The sequence below is a fragment of the Archocentrus centrarchus genome, chromosome 6 (assembly GCF_007364275.1).
Source record: "Archocentrus centrarchus isolate MPI-CPG fArcCen1 chromosome 6, fArcCen1, whole genome shotgun sequence".
Taxonomy (NCBI): Eukaryota; Metazoa; Chordata; class Actinopteri; order Cichliformes; family Cichlidae; genus Archocentrus; species Archocentrus centrarchus.
This window is the reverse complement of record NC_044351.1, coordinates 28735409-28752446: the sequence shown is the minus strand read 5'-3', so window position 1 is coordinate 28752446 and position 17038 is coordinate 28735409. Positions and strand designations below refer to the sequence as shown.

Sequence of the window (17038 nt, the reverse complement as noted above, 5' to 3'; positions counted from 1 at the left end):
GCAGCAATACTCAGGCATGAGTATTAAATGATGCTCAAGTGGTACTATGGGTCCAAAGTGTGCCAAGAAAATATGCCCCATACCATTACACCCCCACCAGCCTGATACAAGCATGAATCCATGCTTTCATGTTGTTTATGCTAAATTCTGACCACACCATCTAAATGTTGCAACAGAAATTGAGCCTCATCAGACCAGGGAATGTTTTTCCTGTTTTCTTTTGTCCAGTTTTTATGAACCCATGCAAACTGTAGCTTAATTTTCTTGTTCTTAGCTGACAGGAGTGGCACTTATTATGGTCTTCTGCTTCTGTAGCCCATCTGCTTCCAGGTTTGATGTTTTGTGTACTCAGAGATCCTCTTTTGTTTATCTTGGTTGAAACTGGTGGTTATTTGACTTGATTCCTGTCTTCTTGCCACCTCAAAGGATTCTGGTCATTATCCTCTGTCCTCTGGAATCAACAAAGCATGTGCATCTGCCACTCACTGAATATTTTCTCTTCTTTGGACCATTCTTTGTAAACCCTAGAGATAGATGAGCAGGAAAATACCAGTAGATCAACAATTTATGAAATACTCAGACCAGCCCGTCTGGCACCAACAATCATGTCACATTCAAGGCCAATTAAATCACCTTTCTTCCACATTATGATGCTCGGTTGGAACTTTTTTTTTTAACTTCATGGTCAAAATTGATTGTCAAACTGATTACAAACCAATAAACAAGACCTGGTTGCCTTAAATTTCCACCTGACCACGTGCCAATCACAGTTTTTCCCTACACATTGCAGTGTGAAGTTCAGGACTAGTCTGGATGAATAACACCATGCTAGAAGATTACAACAAATTTGAATGTCTGGCACTGCAGAAGGCAAAGAGCTTGTTCCTTGAAGCAGATCCTTATCTGTTGTTTGGAAATACTTTGAGTGCAAGTGATGTTAACCAAGAATAAATTACATGTAAAGAGTGCCAAGTTGTGTCTGTAATGCAAAGCAACATAACGAAGTTATTCAACTGCAGGAAAACACACCACAAACTGTAGTATTATTAATGCATGAAGGCCAAGAAAAACAATGCAGTGGTTGCTGATGTGAATATTCCACCACAAATTCAGGCATCCATAAAAGTGAGCCTGTACAACACGTCAGCGTATCCCAGCAGTGAAATCACCAATGTAATTACCAAAGATACATGTACAATAAACATAGTAAGTAATGGGGGTTTCAGGAAGTGGCAATATCCGCGTGGTAAACGAGGGGTCTCAGCTGTCGAGTGCTTTGCTACGACTTTTATTTACATCCATCATGGAGGGATAATCAATGGAGTGAAAGACTTTATATTTGTCTTCTAGAAGATGCACTTAGGCCAGGTGAATAAACACTTGATTTAAAACCCTACAATAGAACAGGTCCGCCAGGCCATATCTTTACATTTTTCCATGCTGTAGTGCCATTTTTTGGAATATTTCAATTTTATATACATCAATAGAATCTTTATATCCTAAATTTTCAAAATATGTATGAAATTAATCCATAGTACCTACAGAAATTAGCTAAAAAGTCCAATAACCCACAAAAAAATTTTAAATCGTTTTTATTTTTACATATTTTTCTAGATACAGAAAAGCCATAGCTGTATTCTTCAAAAGTGTAAATGAGAAAAAGATGCACAGAGGCCTTTCAAACCACAGAAAATAAATTTTGAGTCTGTTCATAACTTCATTTGTAAGATACACTCATTTTATAAACTGTAGGAAAAACGAAAAAAAATGAATACTGTGCAGAATTTGCAAAAAGACAGCATGTGCATCAAAATAAACTACTTTCAATAGTGTAATCAAAGTTCTAAGTGTCTCTGGAATGTATACAGGAAGGTATAAAGTCAAACATGCAGTGGTTTCTGCTGTGCCAGGCCTAGGAGAATAAAATTACATTTCCCGGCAAGAATATGAGCGATTCGCGGGAAAATTACGTCACTTCCTGTTGCTGCAGGTAGTGGCTTGCATTAAACCATGTGATAGTTTGTGTGACAACGTGATGACGGACTTTCCAACGTAGGAAGTGCTGTTAGCAGCTAATGAAAACAATGACCGCAAGGATTATAATGTTTTGTTGTTTGCGCTTTATATGCGATTTTACACGATTTCTGCGAACCTGCTGAAGGAAGGATATAGCGCTCTGGGGACATATTGAATGCATGATATGCAAGTGTAAATTCTCTGGTTTTATATACAAAAAGAATTACTGCTGTCTCTTATTTGGTTGCAGTTCAAGCGTCATTACAAAATGCACATGCAAATGAGGACACGACGAGCCCGCCGGCGGGCCCGCCGGTACAGCTTATTCAATCAAAGAAGTTTCAATTAACCAGAATGTAACACACTGTAAAAATAAAGCCAGGGCCCTGCGGATTTAATTTTGTGTTCATTTTTGGTGCAATTTTATTTATTTGTGTTCCTTACAGAGGACCAGTTTTTTTGTTTTTTTCATTTCTTACATGAAAGTTCAATACACAATATATATAGATATAGATATAAGATAGATAGAGAACTTATGAGCCTTGCAGGAGCCATGCAGGATAAAAACTGCTCCTGTATCTAATTTTTTCTACACAGTTTGATAATGTCTGTCCAAAAGGGTGAGCAGGAAAGCACCATCATTGTTCTTTTGTTTTTACTGTCTGATGTACTTTTATTTCTGTCCTGCTTTGAACTACAGTGCGATAGACATGCACTAGGTAGACTCAAAGACTGCTGTGCTGTACTGATTCAACAGTTCCTGTAGCAAACTGTCCTTTCTCAGTAACATGCACTGCAGGAACTTTTTGACAGTGGAGTTGATGTGGGTTTCCAGCGTCAGTTTCATGAAATGTAAGTAATTTGTATTATTTAGAGGGTGACATCCTGGTTTTCTTTCCCTAAAAGACTATCCTCTTCACATACCTTGAGTTCAGCTTGAGTAATGGATGAAGTGAATGAGGCCTGTGGTTTGGTCTTTCTCAAGCCTATGTAACAGTTAATATTGTATTGGATTCCACTTGTCATTATTTTTCATTTTGGGTTTATGCATAGCGGGTGAAACGGCGCCATCTCTTGGTGGTTAGCCGCGATAAGGGTAGTGGACACAGGAACCTCGTTGCCAGTGTATGGGAGAAGAGCACGAGGTGGGTTCGCTGATATTAGCACTGTGGAAAATGTTGTGTATTATTGCTGTATGTTCATATATGATCACTGGCTAACTGTAATATGTACTTATAGCAACCAGGACACTAATGAGTTGCATATTGTGCCTTTGATGAGATTAATAACATTATAACACACAGTTGGAAAAGTTCGCTAGCCTGATGTTAATGGAAAATGCCATTCCTTGTAAGGTGCTGTACCCGATGATGAGCCCATGATTCTGACCAGTACATGTTCCGTTTCATGCAGGTATTTATTTCATGATATTGTATTTTATTTCAATATAAATGTATTAGACCTCGTTGCCAGTGTATGGGAGAAGAGCACGAGGTGCTGTACCCGATGATGAGCCCATGATTCTGACCAGTACATGTTCCGTTTCATGCAGGCAGATAAAGTCAGCATTCATCTCATCCTGTCTCCTGATTGTCATTGAACACAACGCAGACACAAACTATACGACGAATGGAAACACAGAACTGGGTTATGATTATTTGGACCGAGCTGAATTAATACACGGCCAAGTTCAGCACGGTTACACTGGTGCCGTGACCCGTTCTTCAGCTGCGTCGGCGCGGGCTGAGTCTACTTCCCGGAGCGCTCGCATCGGAGTACCGGGGCTGCGTCTACTTCCTGGAGCCGCTCGCTTCGGAAGTGCCTCAGATTCGGGACAGCTGTGTGGACTCTTTACCGCTTTGGCGGTGTGGCGGTAATTTGTTTAGTAAATGCAAAGCTATTTTTAACCCTTTGTACCGTTGTTTGGAGCTGTTTGTGGTTTTATGAGTGGCAGCACTGTCGCCATTGACCGCAAAATTTTTTTTTGCTCTCTCTACCTCAGTGAAGGAGGGGCGTTTTGAGACGCAACTATTTTGAGTGTATTTATTTTGTGGATGATTTCTGTTGCCCTATTCTACTTTGTTGACCTGATGGGGATGCTTTTGTTCCCCTGTATTTGAGTTGTATGTGCTTTATTTTTTTGTTATTTTTGACTGTTTTTTTGCTGTTGTTGGTAAAGTGTTGAGTATGGCAGGCAATTTTTTTGGTAGGGGGAGAGGGTTTACCCCTATGCCTGCAGCTGCTAGAGGGAGAGGTGTGCTTTTGTACACTCCAGATTCATCCTCACCAATACCAAGTTATGCAGGTTTGGGTGGAAATGTTAATGACACTCTTGATGCACCACAAAGTGATGTTAATGATAAACGTTTGGGTGATATAGCTTCACAGATTGGAATTTCTATTGGTGAAAGTATTGCATCTTGCATTGAAACCCGCCTTAATAATACACTGTGTTCAGGAGTAGTTGGGGGTACAGCTAATGAGTCTGCAATGTTAAATGTCATTGTTCGCCCTGATGTTAAAGAACCTGTGAGTTTTACAGGGGATCATGACTCATGTTCAGTCCAAGAGTGGGAAGTCATGATGTTATCCTATTTGAAAAAGAAGGGCATCCCTGTGGCTGAACAAGCTGATGAAGTAGTATCTAAGCTTGTGGGGAGGGCACATGAAGTGGTTAAAGTGGGCATACGCAGTAAGCCAGTTTTGAATCTGCGTGAAGGACCTGAGCCCATTTTTGAGTTACTGAAGCAACACTTTAGTGATACTATGTCCTCCAGCTTGCCCTTAGCTGATTTTTATGCTACTGTGCCCCATCCTGACGAGCACCCCTTTGACTATTGGCTGAGACTTAATAAAGCTCTGGATGTGACAGAGGACTCTCTAAAGAGACAAAATAAGGCTTTTGACTATCTGTCACGTGACTTAGCTGCCATGTTTATCCAGAACTGTCCTGATCCTGAACTGTCGCTCATATTCAAGTGTAGACAGCTGAAAGAATGGACAGTTGCAGAAATTCACGAGAAGCTCGTTGAACACTGCAGAGCTCGCAAGCGACTATCCAAACACAGTGTGACCAATGTTTTGCCTTCTCAGCAACAGGAGGTCACCACTTCTATGCAACGTGCGACACTCACAAGTGCGATTGTGCCTGCGGCTGCTGTTGTGTCGCCACCTGCTGGACAGGCAGCCGAGAGCTCCCCGGACCGCCTGGACCAGGTCATCACTCTGCTCGAACGTGTTCTGGAGCAGCAGCCACAACAGTACAAGTTTCAAAGTAAGTTCAATGTGCGCACACAGAGAGACCAACCAATGAAAGTAAAGCCCGTAGTACCGTGTGCGGTATGCAGCGATGATGGACACACTACTCAGTACCACTGCAGGTCAAACCGTCTGTGCTTTAACTGTTTTGCGCCTGACCATGTGCGAGTGGAGTGTCCGGGGGCCGTGGTGAGGAAAGCTAGAGGCGCTAAGCAGGGGGCGCAACCACAGGAAAACTGAGTGGCCTGCATGTGGTGGGGGCAAGTGTTGGGCCTAAAAGTGATCCCCCTGTCGCTAATGTTGATGATGACATGGAGTCTGTATGCCAAAGTGTGTGCGAAGTGAGAGAGATGGGATACACACCTATAGTTCAAAACATTCAGAGACTCAAACAACATGACAAACTGTTTTATGAAGATGTGACACTGGGAGGAGAGGTTACGGTCAGAGCTTTGTTAGATAGCGGATCAATGGCATGCACCCTGAGCTCTGATGTAATACCTCGGCTGTTACATCAGCATGTGTTGAGGGGCCCCACCCTTGAGCCGACAGACACCGTGTTGATTGGGTGTGGGGGTTCCAGAACCTTACCTGCTGGAATGTGCGATCTGGAGATGGAACTTTACAGTTGCAAAGTGATTGTTCCAACATTGGTAGTTGAGAACCAGAATGAAGAACTGATTGTTGGCAGTAACCTGCTAAGATATATTGTTGACAGGTTTAAGGTGAAGAGTGATCTTCAGAACCAGGGCTCCACAGCACCCAGTGACAGTCGTGATGTGGGGCAGAGGTTGTTCAGCTTGTTTTCAAGGATGGAAAATGGTGATGAAGATATCCAAGATGCGGTTGGAACTGCTAAAATTAAACGAGCTGTTACACTTGAGCCCATGACAGAGCACCTGATTTGGGGCAAGCTGCCGCGGGTTGATACTATGTTGGTTGGAAGTACTGTTGTTGCGGAGCCAACAACAGCAAGATCTAAACCACGGACAGTCTTAGTGGGGAGGTCGGTGTCAATCTTAAGAGGTGATGGCTGGCTCCCGCTAAAGGTGATTAATCCGTCTAACAAGCCAGTTACTCTGAAACGTAACGCTAAGTTGGCGGATGTGTCTATTTGCAGTTCAGTGCAAGTGTTCGCTGATTCCCAAATCGGTATCCAACAACAAGTACAGGTGCCGCTTGATGATGGTATGAGACACAGCCTGGTTTCGGAGACCTCCACCTTACCAGATCATCCTCACCCTGTGACAACATGTGTAACCGGCCCTCCCCAGTCAAAGCTAAGTGAACTGGGACTCTCTGATGTAGACATTGAGTCGTGTGACGTTGCCCCCGAATACAAGGCTAGACTGGCGGAACTCATAGTCGAATACCAGTCGATTTTCTCGAGGGACAAGCTAGATTGTGGTAAGGCCACTGGTTGCCTACACCGTATCAGAGTCATGGATGAGAAACCATTCCGGTTACCATGTAGACGCATACCGCCCACCCAGTATGAAAAACTGAGAGAGGTGTTGGATGAGATGGAGGAGCGTGAAATCATTCGAAAGTCTAGCAGTGAGTTTGCATCTCCACTGGTGATCATTTGGAAGAAGACGGGTGACCTGCGGATCTGCAATGATTTCCGCTGGCTCAACGCACGCACTATCAAGGATGCTCACCCGCTCCCTCATCCAGCTGATGCTCTAGCAGCCTTGGGGGGCAATGCATTTTTTTCGACCATGGATTTGACCTCTGGCTATTACAATGTGGAAGTCCATGAGGCTGATCGAAAGTACACTGCCTTTTCATCGCCATTTGGATTGTACGAGTACAATCGGATGCCTCAAGGACTTTGTAATAGTCCAGCTACATTCATGAGGATGATGTTAAATATCTTTGGGGACCAGAACTTCATGAGCTTACTGTGCTATCTGGATGATGTCTTGGTGTTTGCCCCGACAGAGGAGCTGGCACTCGAGCGTCTGAAAATGGTCTTTCAGAGGCTGCAGAACCATAACCTCAAACTCGCCCCAAAGAAATGTCACTTTCTGAAGAGGTCAGTGAAGTTTCTCGGTCATGTCATTTGTACAGATGGGATCCAGCCCGATCCTGACAAAGTGTCTGCTATCACCGCTCTAACTGAGTCAGACCTTATGGAGGATGGCACGAATATTCCTTCTCAGAGAAAGATCCGCTCCTTCCTTGGCATGGCAGTCTACTACCAGCCGTTTATTGAGGGTTGTTCTGCCATGGCCAGACCATTATTTCGACTAATCTCAGGTTCTAAAGGTCCACGTGGAGGTGGGAGGAAACGTCGCCAAGCCCGTAAACAGCTCCATGCTGAGGATTGGACTGGGGATTGTCAGCAAGCTTTCTGCCAACTTAAGCAGGCTTTGCTGGATCGGGTCATGCTGGCCCACCCGAACTTTAGTGAGCCCTTTCTGCTGTCTGTGGATGCTTCTTCTGACGGACTTGGTGCAGTCCTGTCACAGGTACCTGCTGGTGGTTCAACAGCCAGACCAATTGCCTTCGCCAGTAAATCGCTTAGTTACGCCCAGTCTAAGTATCCAGCGCATCGGCTAGAGTTTTTCGCCTTAAAGTGGGCGGTGTGTGACAAATTCCATCACTGGTTGAGAGGTCACCAATTCACCGTGTGGACAGACAATAATCCGCTGACCTATATTCTGTCCAAGGCTCAGTTAGATGCATGTGAACAGAGGTGGATCGCTAAGTTAGCGCCATTTCAGTTTGACATCAAGTTCATTCCTGGATCAAAGAATGTGGTGGCTGATGCTCTTAGCAGGCAGCCCTTCGTACAGTCTAGTACATCTCACCGTTTGACAAGAGTACCTTATGACAAGTTACTGGCAGAGGCTGCAGCGCTTGGTGCTAATGGAGTTCAGGAGGTGTTTCGCTGGTCAGCTAACCCACCTGAAGTAGCATCTGAGTGCGGCCAACAGATATCTCAGGGTGTGGCAGTTGTTAAGTCAGGGACAGTATCATCGCTGGAGGTGGCTGCTGCACTTCATGGATGCAGTGAAGGAGACGCTGTGGTGTGCCCACATGCCCTTCTCCTGCCACAGTTCTCGCAGACGGTTCTAACACCCCTGCAGGTCAACTCTGAGGTGTTCTCGCATGATGTATTGAAAGAAAAGCAGAGAACTGATGCTGTTCTGAGTAAAGTAATCTTCTTTGTGGAGAGAAAGCGGAGACCATCCAGGAGGGAACGTGCCAAGGAATCGTCTGAGGTCGTCAAGCTTTTGAGGAGCTGGGATAAGCTTGTACTGAGAGACGGAGTTCTGTACCGGGTAGCTAAAAATCCTGTCACAAAGAGAAAGACCTACCTTTTTGTTGTTCCTCACTCATTGCGCAGTAAGGTGTTACAAGGTGTTCACGATGAGGCTGGCCACCAGGGTCAGCAGCGGACATTGTATCTGACAAGACAAAGGTTTTATTGGATAGGCTTGCTGCGTGATGTTGTGGAGTGTGTACGACACTGCAGACGCTGTGTAGTCAGCAAGTCACCAGAGCCTGAAGCCAGAGCCCCATTGAAAAATATAATGACCTCTGAACCTCTTGAACTGGTCAGTGTCGATTTCTGGACTGCTGAGGATTCGTCAAATCGTTCGTTGGATGTGCTAGTGGCTACTGACCACTTCACGAAGATGGCACACGCCTTCTTGTGCCCCAATCAGTCAGCCAGAGCAGTTGCGCACCAGTTATGGAACAACTACTTTTGCATTTATGGGTTTCCCAAGCGGCTACATTCAGATCAGGGGGCCAGCTTTGAGAGTTCGCTAATTGCAGAGCTATTGAATGTGGCAGGTGTGCAAAAGTCACACACTACGCCTTATCACCCTATGGGAAATGGCTCGTGTGAAAGGATGAATCGGACTCTAGGTAACATGATTCGAGCGCTGCGACCAAGAGCTAAACACCGCTGGCCCGAGGCCCTGAAATCCCTGACATTTGCCTACAACTGTACAGTGCATGAAACAACTGGATATGCACTGTTTCTCCTCATGTTTGGGAGGGTGCCACGTCTTCCGGTGGATGTCATATTTGGCTCTGTACTCAGTGATCCAGAGGTGGTGGACTATGACCGCTACATTGAGTCCTTGCGGAAGGACATGAGAGAAGCCATGGCCGTAGCTCAGTCAGCGGCAACTAAACAGCTCCAGCGTCACGCTGATTTATACAACCGTAAGGTACGGGGGGTACCGGTGGAAGTAAACGACAGAGTGTTGCTGGCCAACAGAAAGGAACGTGGCAAACGGAAGCTTGCTGACCGCTGGGAAAGCACGGTGTATGTGGTGGTTGGAAAGGACAATGAGTGCCACACATTTAGGATTCAGAATCCTGTTACAGAGCAAGTGAAAGTGGTCCATCGCAACCTAATAATGCCAGTAAACTTCCTCCCTCTGTCCGAACATGACTCTGATGACCAGGAGGAGGTTGTATTGTCTCCATCTTCAAGTGAACTTGACCTTAGTGTCGAGAGGTCAGTTGTCGGTGACACTATTTCTGACTCAGCAGAGTTTAGAACAAGAGTGTGGGTGTCTGAACTGCCTTTGGGAGCAGGCAGTGGGTCGAGTGCAGAGGATGCTGAGCAGTTGGAGCTGGATGAAGCGTTGGAACCTGCTGATGTCTTGTCCAGGGGCAGTGCGTTACCTCAAGGCCAGCCAGTTTTTGATCAGTTGCAACCCACTGACGAAGCTACGTTGATGGACAGCAGTTCACCAGTCTATGGCTGCCCGGCATCCCTGGCAGTTTGCCCAGAGACTCTTACGGCTCCTAATACTGCCACTCCTACCGATATACCTGCTACTGATGCTGTCACAGCAACAGTAATTGACGGTGCGACTCACCGTAGATCTAGAGCTGGGCGGTTGTTGAGACCAGTGACTAGACTTATTGAAATGATGCACCAGACACCAACATTGGTCTCATGAGTTCTTTGTTATAGATTTACAGTTTTGTTTGTTCCCATTTTTACCTTGACGAGGTTTTGTGACATTTTTGATCAATTGTCTGTTTGTCTTACTATTCAAGAGGTGTGTTTTGCAGCTACATGTTCATTTAATATGTATATGGGCATATTTTTTTCCCCTACGTGTGTAGATAGGGTCTGGCCAACCCTTTTCTCATACTGATCCTCATGGGATAGTCTTTGTGACTGGGTAATTGTAACTGTGATTTTGATGTGATAATACCTCACCAGCAATTTTGGAAACGGTGGTTCTGTCTTGGTTTCCTGTGCATTAGAATAGCGGTTGTGCACCTTTTTGTGTGATTGTACCTGTGGTTTTATTGTATTGGTCATTTTTTTGTTGTTTTGTTTGTTGCAATGGGACAAGTGGAATTCAGCAGAGGGGAGTGTAACAGTTAATATTGTATTGGATTCCACTTGTCATTATTTTTCATTTTGGGTTTATGCATAGCGGGTGAAACGGCGCCATCTCTTGGTGGTTAGCCGCAATAAGGGTAGTGGACACAGGAACCTCGTTGCCAGTGTATGGGAGAAGAGCACGAGGTGGGTTCGCTGATATTAGCACTGTGGAAAATGTTGTGTATTATTGCTGTATGTTCATATATGATCACTGGCTTACTGTAATATGTACTTATAGCAACAGGACACTAATGAGTTGCATATTGTACCTTTGATGAGATTAATAACATTATAACACACAGTTGGAAAAGTTCGCTAGCCTGATGTTAATGGAAAATGCCATTCCTTGTAAGGTGCTGTACCCGATGATGAGCCCATGATTCTGACCAGTACATGTTCCGTTTCATGCAGGTATTTATTTCATGATATTGTATTTTATTTCAATATAAATGTATTAGACCTCGTTGCCAGTGTATGGGAGAAGAGCACGAGGTGCTGTACCCGATGATGAGCCCATGATTCTGACCAGTACATGTTCCGTTTCATGCAGGCAGATAAAGTCAGCATTCATCTCATCCTGTCTCCTGATTGTCATTGAACACAACGCAGACACAAACTATACGACGAATGGAAACACAGAACTGGGTTATGATTATTTGGACCGAGCTGAATTAATACACGGCCAAGTTCAGCACGGTTACACCTAGTTTAGGTCATCAGCAAGAATTTGTTAACCTATGAGAGTGGGTAAGAGAATGTGGGCAGGGTTTGTTGTATTTCAGGTCCCCATTTATGTTACAACATGTTAGAACATGAAGTAGAGACTGACAATTTTTAGAAATATGGGTTTTATTTTAAATAACTAAGTTAACAATAGCAGCCAGGACCACATGATGAGGTCCAGCACGAAGTGGTGTCTCCTCTCCAAGCTGACCTCAGGCATGCCTTTATCCACTCCTTATCACGTATAGACCAGTACAGTGTTAGAATTAATGCAATTAATGTGTTACATGTATAATTATTGTTCTAATGTTATGTATGTATGTCAGTGCATATCTCAGTATAACACTGTAGTACAATAAACACAACATCAACCACTGACTAACATATTATGCAAAGTAGAAATGTGACATATATTTAAAAAATGACTGTAGTGTATTTTTAATGTGACACATCAGCCATGAGGAATAATTTTCAGCAGCCCCAAGGAGAACTTGATTTCTGTATGACCAAAAGTTTTGCTAAGCTCATTTGATGCAAATTAGTTACATGAGATAAACAGCTAAACAAGGAACCACAACATTTGGAAGAGTAAACCATTAGCATTTTGACATCCCTCAATCAAACTCTAATCAATATAAATGGGATGACTGCTGCTGAAGAAATCCTTCTGTTTGAAAGGACAGTGTAGACTGTTTCAGCAGTTCTTTCAATATATAGACTTTCCGCAGTGGCAATTTTTTTTTTTTTTTAAATCAACTGCTCCAAAATGAGAAGGTGTGCATGTAATAAGAAGTCTGTGAGGTGACATGCTTATGAGTGATTAATTCCTGGAATTCCTCCCTGTGGGTGTCAGGTGACTGATAGCAAGTACAGTGTAATGTAATGCGTGCACTGATGTGAAACCTTTCCATTCCAGGAACAATAATGAAACCAAACCTTCAACAAATTTAAATGAAGGCTGTATTTGGATGACAATAGATGAAACCTAGACAATTTGCGAGAGGGTCTAAATTGTTTTTCATGCTGTACAAAAATCATTAAGTACACGGCATCACATAATGCAAGAGCTCAGTTTGAGCCTCTTTCCTCTGATTCTGTTATTTTCACTGTCTGTATAATTATGTGATATGAAGCTTTCTGGAATTAGCATTTAAAATTGTTTTCAGGCACATTTTTAAAACAATTGGGGCATTTTGTTAAATATAAATAAAAGATTCCAAAAAGTTGCAAATCATTCACAACCTGTCAAATTGAGACTAGTAAAAAGGCAAAACAGCAGATGTATAAACTGAATAATTGTGTTGGATTCTTTCAAAATAGACACTCATTTAAAGCGAGCCTGTCCTCCTTGGGGAAAAAAAAACCAAAAAAAAAACCGACCGTGTTGTTTACAGCGACATGCTACAAAAAAGTTGGGATGACAAGAATAAAGAAAAAGGTTGTGCAATGATATAGTGGTACAGGAGGATATCTTATACATCTAATTTGCTAAATTTGTAACATACCGTAACTGATTTAAAAAAAACTCAGAACTACATTAAAAACAGACATGATTCTGCATTGGGAACCACTTCACGAGCTCAAAAAAATTTCTAAAAAGCACTGTTAGCTGCTGCATTTACAAATGCAAATTAAACCTCTGCCATGCAAGGAAGAAACATATGTATACAAAATTGAGAAACACTGTGGCCTACTCCAACTACACAATCATTTGATATGGACTGAAGCTTAGTGGAAAACTGTCTTGAATTAAGAGAAATCATACATGTCACATTCATGTCATATAATTAACTGTGGCATAAATCATTGATGGTGGTATGAGGATGAGTTACTGCTCCAGTAAAGACACCGTTGATGCTGAACCATAAATTCAGGAATGACATACTTTGACATCCAGACTGCATGTTTTTCATGGAATAATTTGGAGTGTGAAGTTCTAACTTGCACTACCACAGTATGTGTCTAACAAAACAAATACCTGCTAATTACTGCTGAATACCATATAAATAAAATACTAGACTTTCACCCACCAAAACTGAAGCACTTCTTGGACCGACTGTTAATACAATTTGCTGCACTCCGAGCCATATTATTTCTCAGGATTGTTTGAAGGCTTTGGCATTTTTGGGAACCAGCAGAACACAAAAAGAAAAAAAAAAATCTTTTCCTTTGCTACAAACGTGTTGAACAAATTGTGCTTCCAAGTTTGCCTTGTTATCCAAATATCTTTATAGTTTCTGTGAAAGCGTGTAAATGTTTGATTCTTGGTTGCTAGAAAGTGTTCTTTGTTATCTTTACAAATATACTCTAAAGCTATGCAGAATGTTTACCTATATTATGAAGTGAATATAAACTTCTCTGTAATATCTAAGTGGTATCATTTTCATCCATCCGTCCATCGAGACAACTGAGTAAGTTGTTAACTTCTCCAGTGAAGTAACACATCTGATAAAACACAGATGTTTGATCAGAGAGGAAGGAGTAGATAGTACACTACATGTAACTACCAGTCTTTACTTTTAATGAACCAGTACATTATTAGTCTTAAGCTACCCTCTCATGATGTTCTAGACACAATTAAACAAAGATGGAGAGGGATGTAAGTAAAAAGCAATTGAAATAAATCTTTTAATGGGCTTCTTAATCAGGACTAGAAATTGATTAAAGAAAGGCTAAAGAGAATGTACCTTTTTTTTCATTTAAAAAGGTTGAAACGATATCTACTCATTACTCTTTCTGCATGACACTTCCAAATTGAGTCTCAGTTATTTAAGAGTACATGTTCCAAATTTTCCCCAGGGTCCATTTGCACTGCTTTCTGGTTGGCAGGGCTAGAGCCAGGAAAATGTCTCAAACAAGTCGCAGTAAAAGAGTGAAAGAGTATAGCTTGACCTGTAGCTTTGTAGATTTAAAGCTTCATAAGATTTTGACTCCAGGTAGATCTCAGTTTTCTTGAAGAGAATACTCAGTTTTCCTTTGTTTTGTTATCTTTCCAATATAAGCGATTGCAGCTCTGTTTTAGCCCAAGTTAACCTTACTGATTGTGGGACTTATTTTACATTGAACTCACATCATTCAAAGTAATGGGCCTGATGATGAAATTTGGCTCTTGGACAGAACAGTAGTGAATCCACCCATCCACCTGGGCCTGCACCAGAGAGCATGAAGCACTGCAATGTGAAGGGGGAGAGGGAAGACTGCAGAAAAGTGGTGAAAGCACATTTCTGTTTTATAAAAGCTCCATCCCAAGTTGCTTTACTCAGTGTCTCACCCTGTGATTGTGCAAGCTTGATGAAGTGAATCCGCCTGTCCTGAGATGAAACAGAGGAAATCTCACCGCTAGTGCCACCAGACCTTCCCATGTCTGAAAAGTGTCACAATTATACAGCCCCTTATGTCACAAGCTATCAGCTGTTATGTAAAACCATTTTGCCTTATACAGATTTCTCAGTCTGAGCCAGAGTATGACTGACATGACTCTAAAATAAACATACAGTGGTGGAAATAATTATTCGATCCCCTGCTGAATTTGCTCACTTATAAAGTGATGAATATTTTATTTTTTTATGGTAGTTTCAGTTTAATGGAGAGAGACAGAATATCAACCAAAAATCCAAAAATAATAAACTCATTACATAAAAGTTATAAATTGATTTGCATGTCACTGAGTGAAATTAATTTTTGATCCCCAAGCAAAACATAACTTAGTGCTCGGTGCAGAAACCCTCGTTATTAAGTACAGCAGTAAGACATTTCTAGTAGTTGATCACCAGGTTTGCACACATCTTAGGAGGGATTTTGGCCCACTCCTCTTTACAGAAACACTCTAAATACTTTAGGTTTCTTGGCTGCCACTTGGCAACTCCAAGCTTTAGCTTCCTCCTCAGATTCTCTATAGGATTGAGTTCTGGAGACTGGCTAGGCCATTCCATGACCTTAAAGTGCTTCTTTTGCCACTCGTTTGTTGGTTTGGTTTTATGTTTTGGGTCATTGTCATGCTGGGAGACCCATCTTCAGTGCTGTGCCTAAGGGAAGCAGGTACTCATTCAAGATTTTGTGGGCAGCTGCCTTCAGATTACTACCAAGATCCTCCCGTGTAGTTTTGGGCTGATTCACCACCTTTCTCATCATCATCATCCTCAACCCATTAGGCAAGCTCTTGGATGGAGCTCCAGACCGAGGGCAATTGATGGTCATTATACATTTCTTCCATTTACGAATAATCGCACCAGCACTTCTCACCGAGCTTCTCGCTGATGGTCTTGCAGCCCATTCCTACCTTGTGGAGTTCTACAATCTTGTCCCTGATGTGCTTTGACTGCTCTTTGGTCTTGCCCGTCGTGGTGGAAGAAATTGAGTCTGTGGACAAGTGTGCTTTATACATATAATGAGTTGAGATAAGAAGTATCTTTGATTGATTAGAACACACAGCAAATCTCTGGGAGCCAGAATTCTGGCTGGGTTGTAGGAGATCAAATACTTACTGTATTTCGCTCACTGTAATTTTTATGTAATGTGCTTTTTTTTCTGTATTTTTGGTTGATTTTCTGTCTCTCTCCATTAAAATGAAACTGCTATAAAAATTAGAGACTGTTAATTTCTTTGTAAGTGAGCAAAATTGAGCAGGGGATCAAATAATTATTTTCCCTACTGCATTTGGATGTCTGTAGACATAAATAGATATTTGTAACTTCTTTTGAGTTGGTAATTGTAACATAGACTAATGTAACCTTTACAGCTCATGCTTTTTGGGAAAAACATGTGGCAGCAAGTCCTGTCTTGTAGACTCTGTCCTGGTGTCGCACTGGGCCTGGAGACTGCTGTCACTTTTTATTTGTCACCACCTAAATCAGAACATGATTATCCTTTAGTGGTGTTTCCCTACTTTACTGACTACCAACTCTGTAGCTGTTCCATATGCCCTATAACAAGTACATTTTATGAAATACAGGTATCATATCTTTGGCATTAATTATATATCTATTTACTCCTGCTAACGTAATCCGCTGCAGTGAAGGTGTCCAAACATCATACCTGTTTTTCTTCAGTCTCACCCAAACCAGGCTTCAACAAACAGACATTTGTTTTTAATGAGGATGTGATTTTAATTTAATGTTATCATTCTAAAATAGCATCTTCAAGCTGGCTGAAAACAAAGTGTCAGAGAACGACAGAGTGGGCGAATGCAATTTTGTGGTTTGGCCGTGTTATGTTGGAACCACAGTGCCAGGCAGTGTCAGTCTGTGTAAACAGTGAGAGCCTTGCATTCAGTCAACTAAAATCATATTTTTTAACATATGCACATGCACACAGAGACTGGTATGAATACAGTACTGTACCTGCATGGGATTGCATTTTTAATGAAGACACTCTGGAAGAAGGCTATAATAAATGATAGCAGTGTGTGCAACAGAGGGGAAAAAATTAGATTTGGCCATAAGGCCTTTCACTGTATAAAATTTACCAACCCTTGTAGATCTCTTGTCAAGAAAACTTAGTTGTGATCCCAGATATAAATTTGCACTTCAGTTCAGAGCATGTGTATAATTTGGTCATCACTGAATGAGCATATTGATATGCAAATGAGAGAAAATGTCATTTTGACAAAAAAGAGAAACACCATCAGAGCTCATTTTGGTGCATCTGTAGAGGCTCACTTAGATTTTTAAA

The 17038-nt window shown here is 42.2% G+C and overlaps 1 protein-coding gene across 7 annotated transcripts in view; it reads left to right on the top strand.

The window, feature by feature from the left end:
* Window positions 1-17038, top strand: part of tspan9a (tetraspanin 9a) — a 187592-nt gene that overhangs the window by 70398 nt on the left and 100156 nt on the right. For 2 of the 7 annotated variants that reach the window (XM_030730898.1, XM_030730899.1), the window contains exon 3: window positions 5110-5290. The exons of 2 other annotated variants lie outside the window; for them this stretch is intronic. In XM_030730898.1, coding sequence (XP_030586758.1) covers window positions 5131-5290 — 160 coding nt within the window. In that variant the 5' untranslated portion in view covers window positions 5110-5130. Of the gene's footprint in view, window positions 1-3017; window positions 3162-3298; window positions 5291-17038 lie in introns of those variants that run through there. 3 more of the 7 variants (XM_030730896.1, XM_030730894.1, XM_030730895.1) reach the window with 3 other exon arrangements.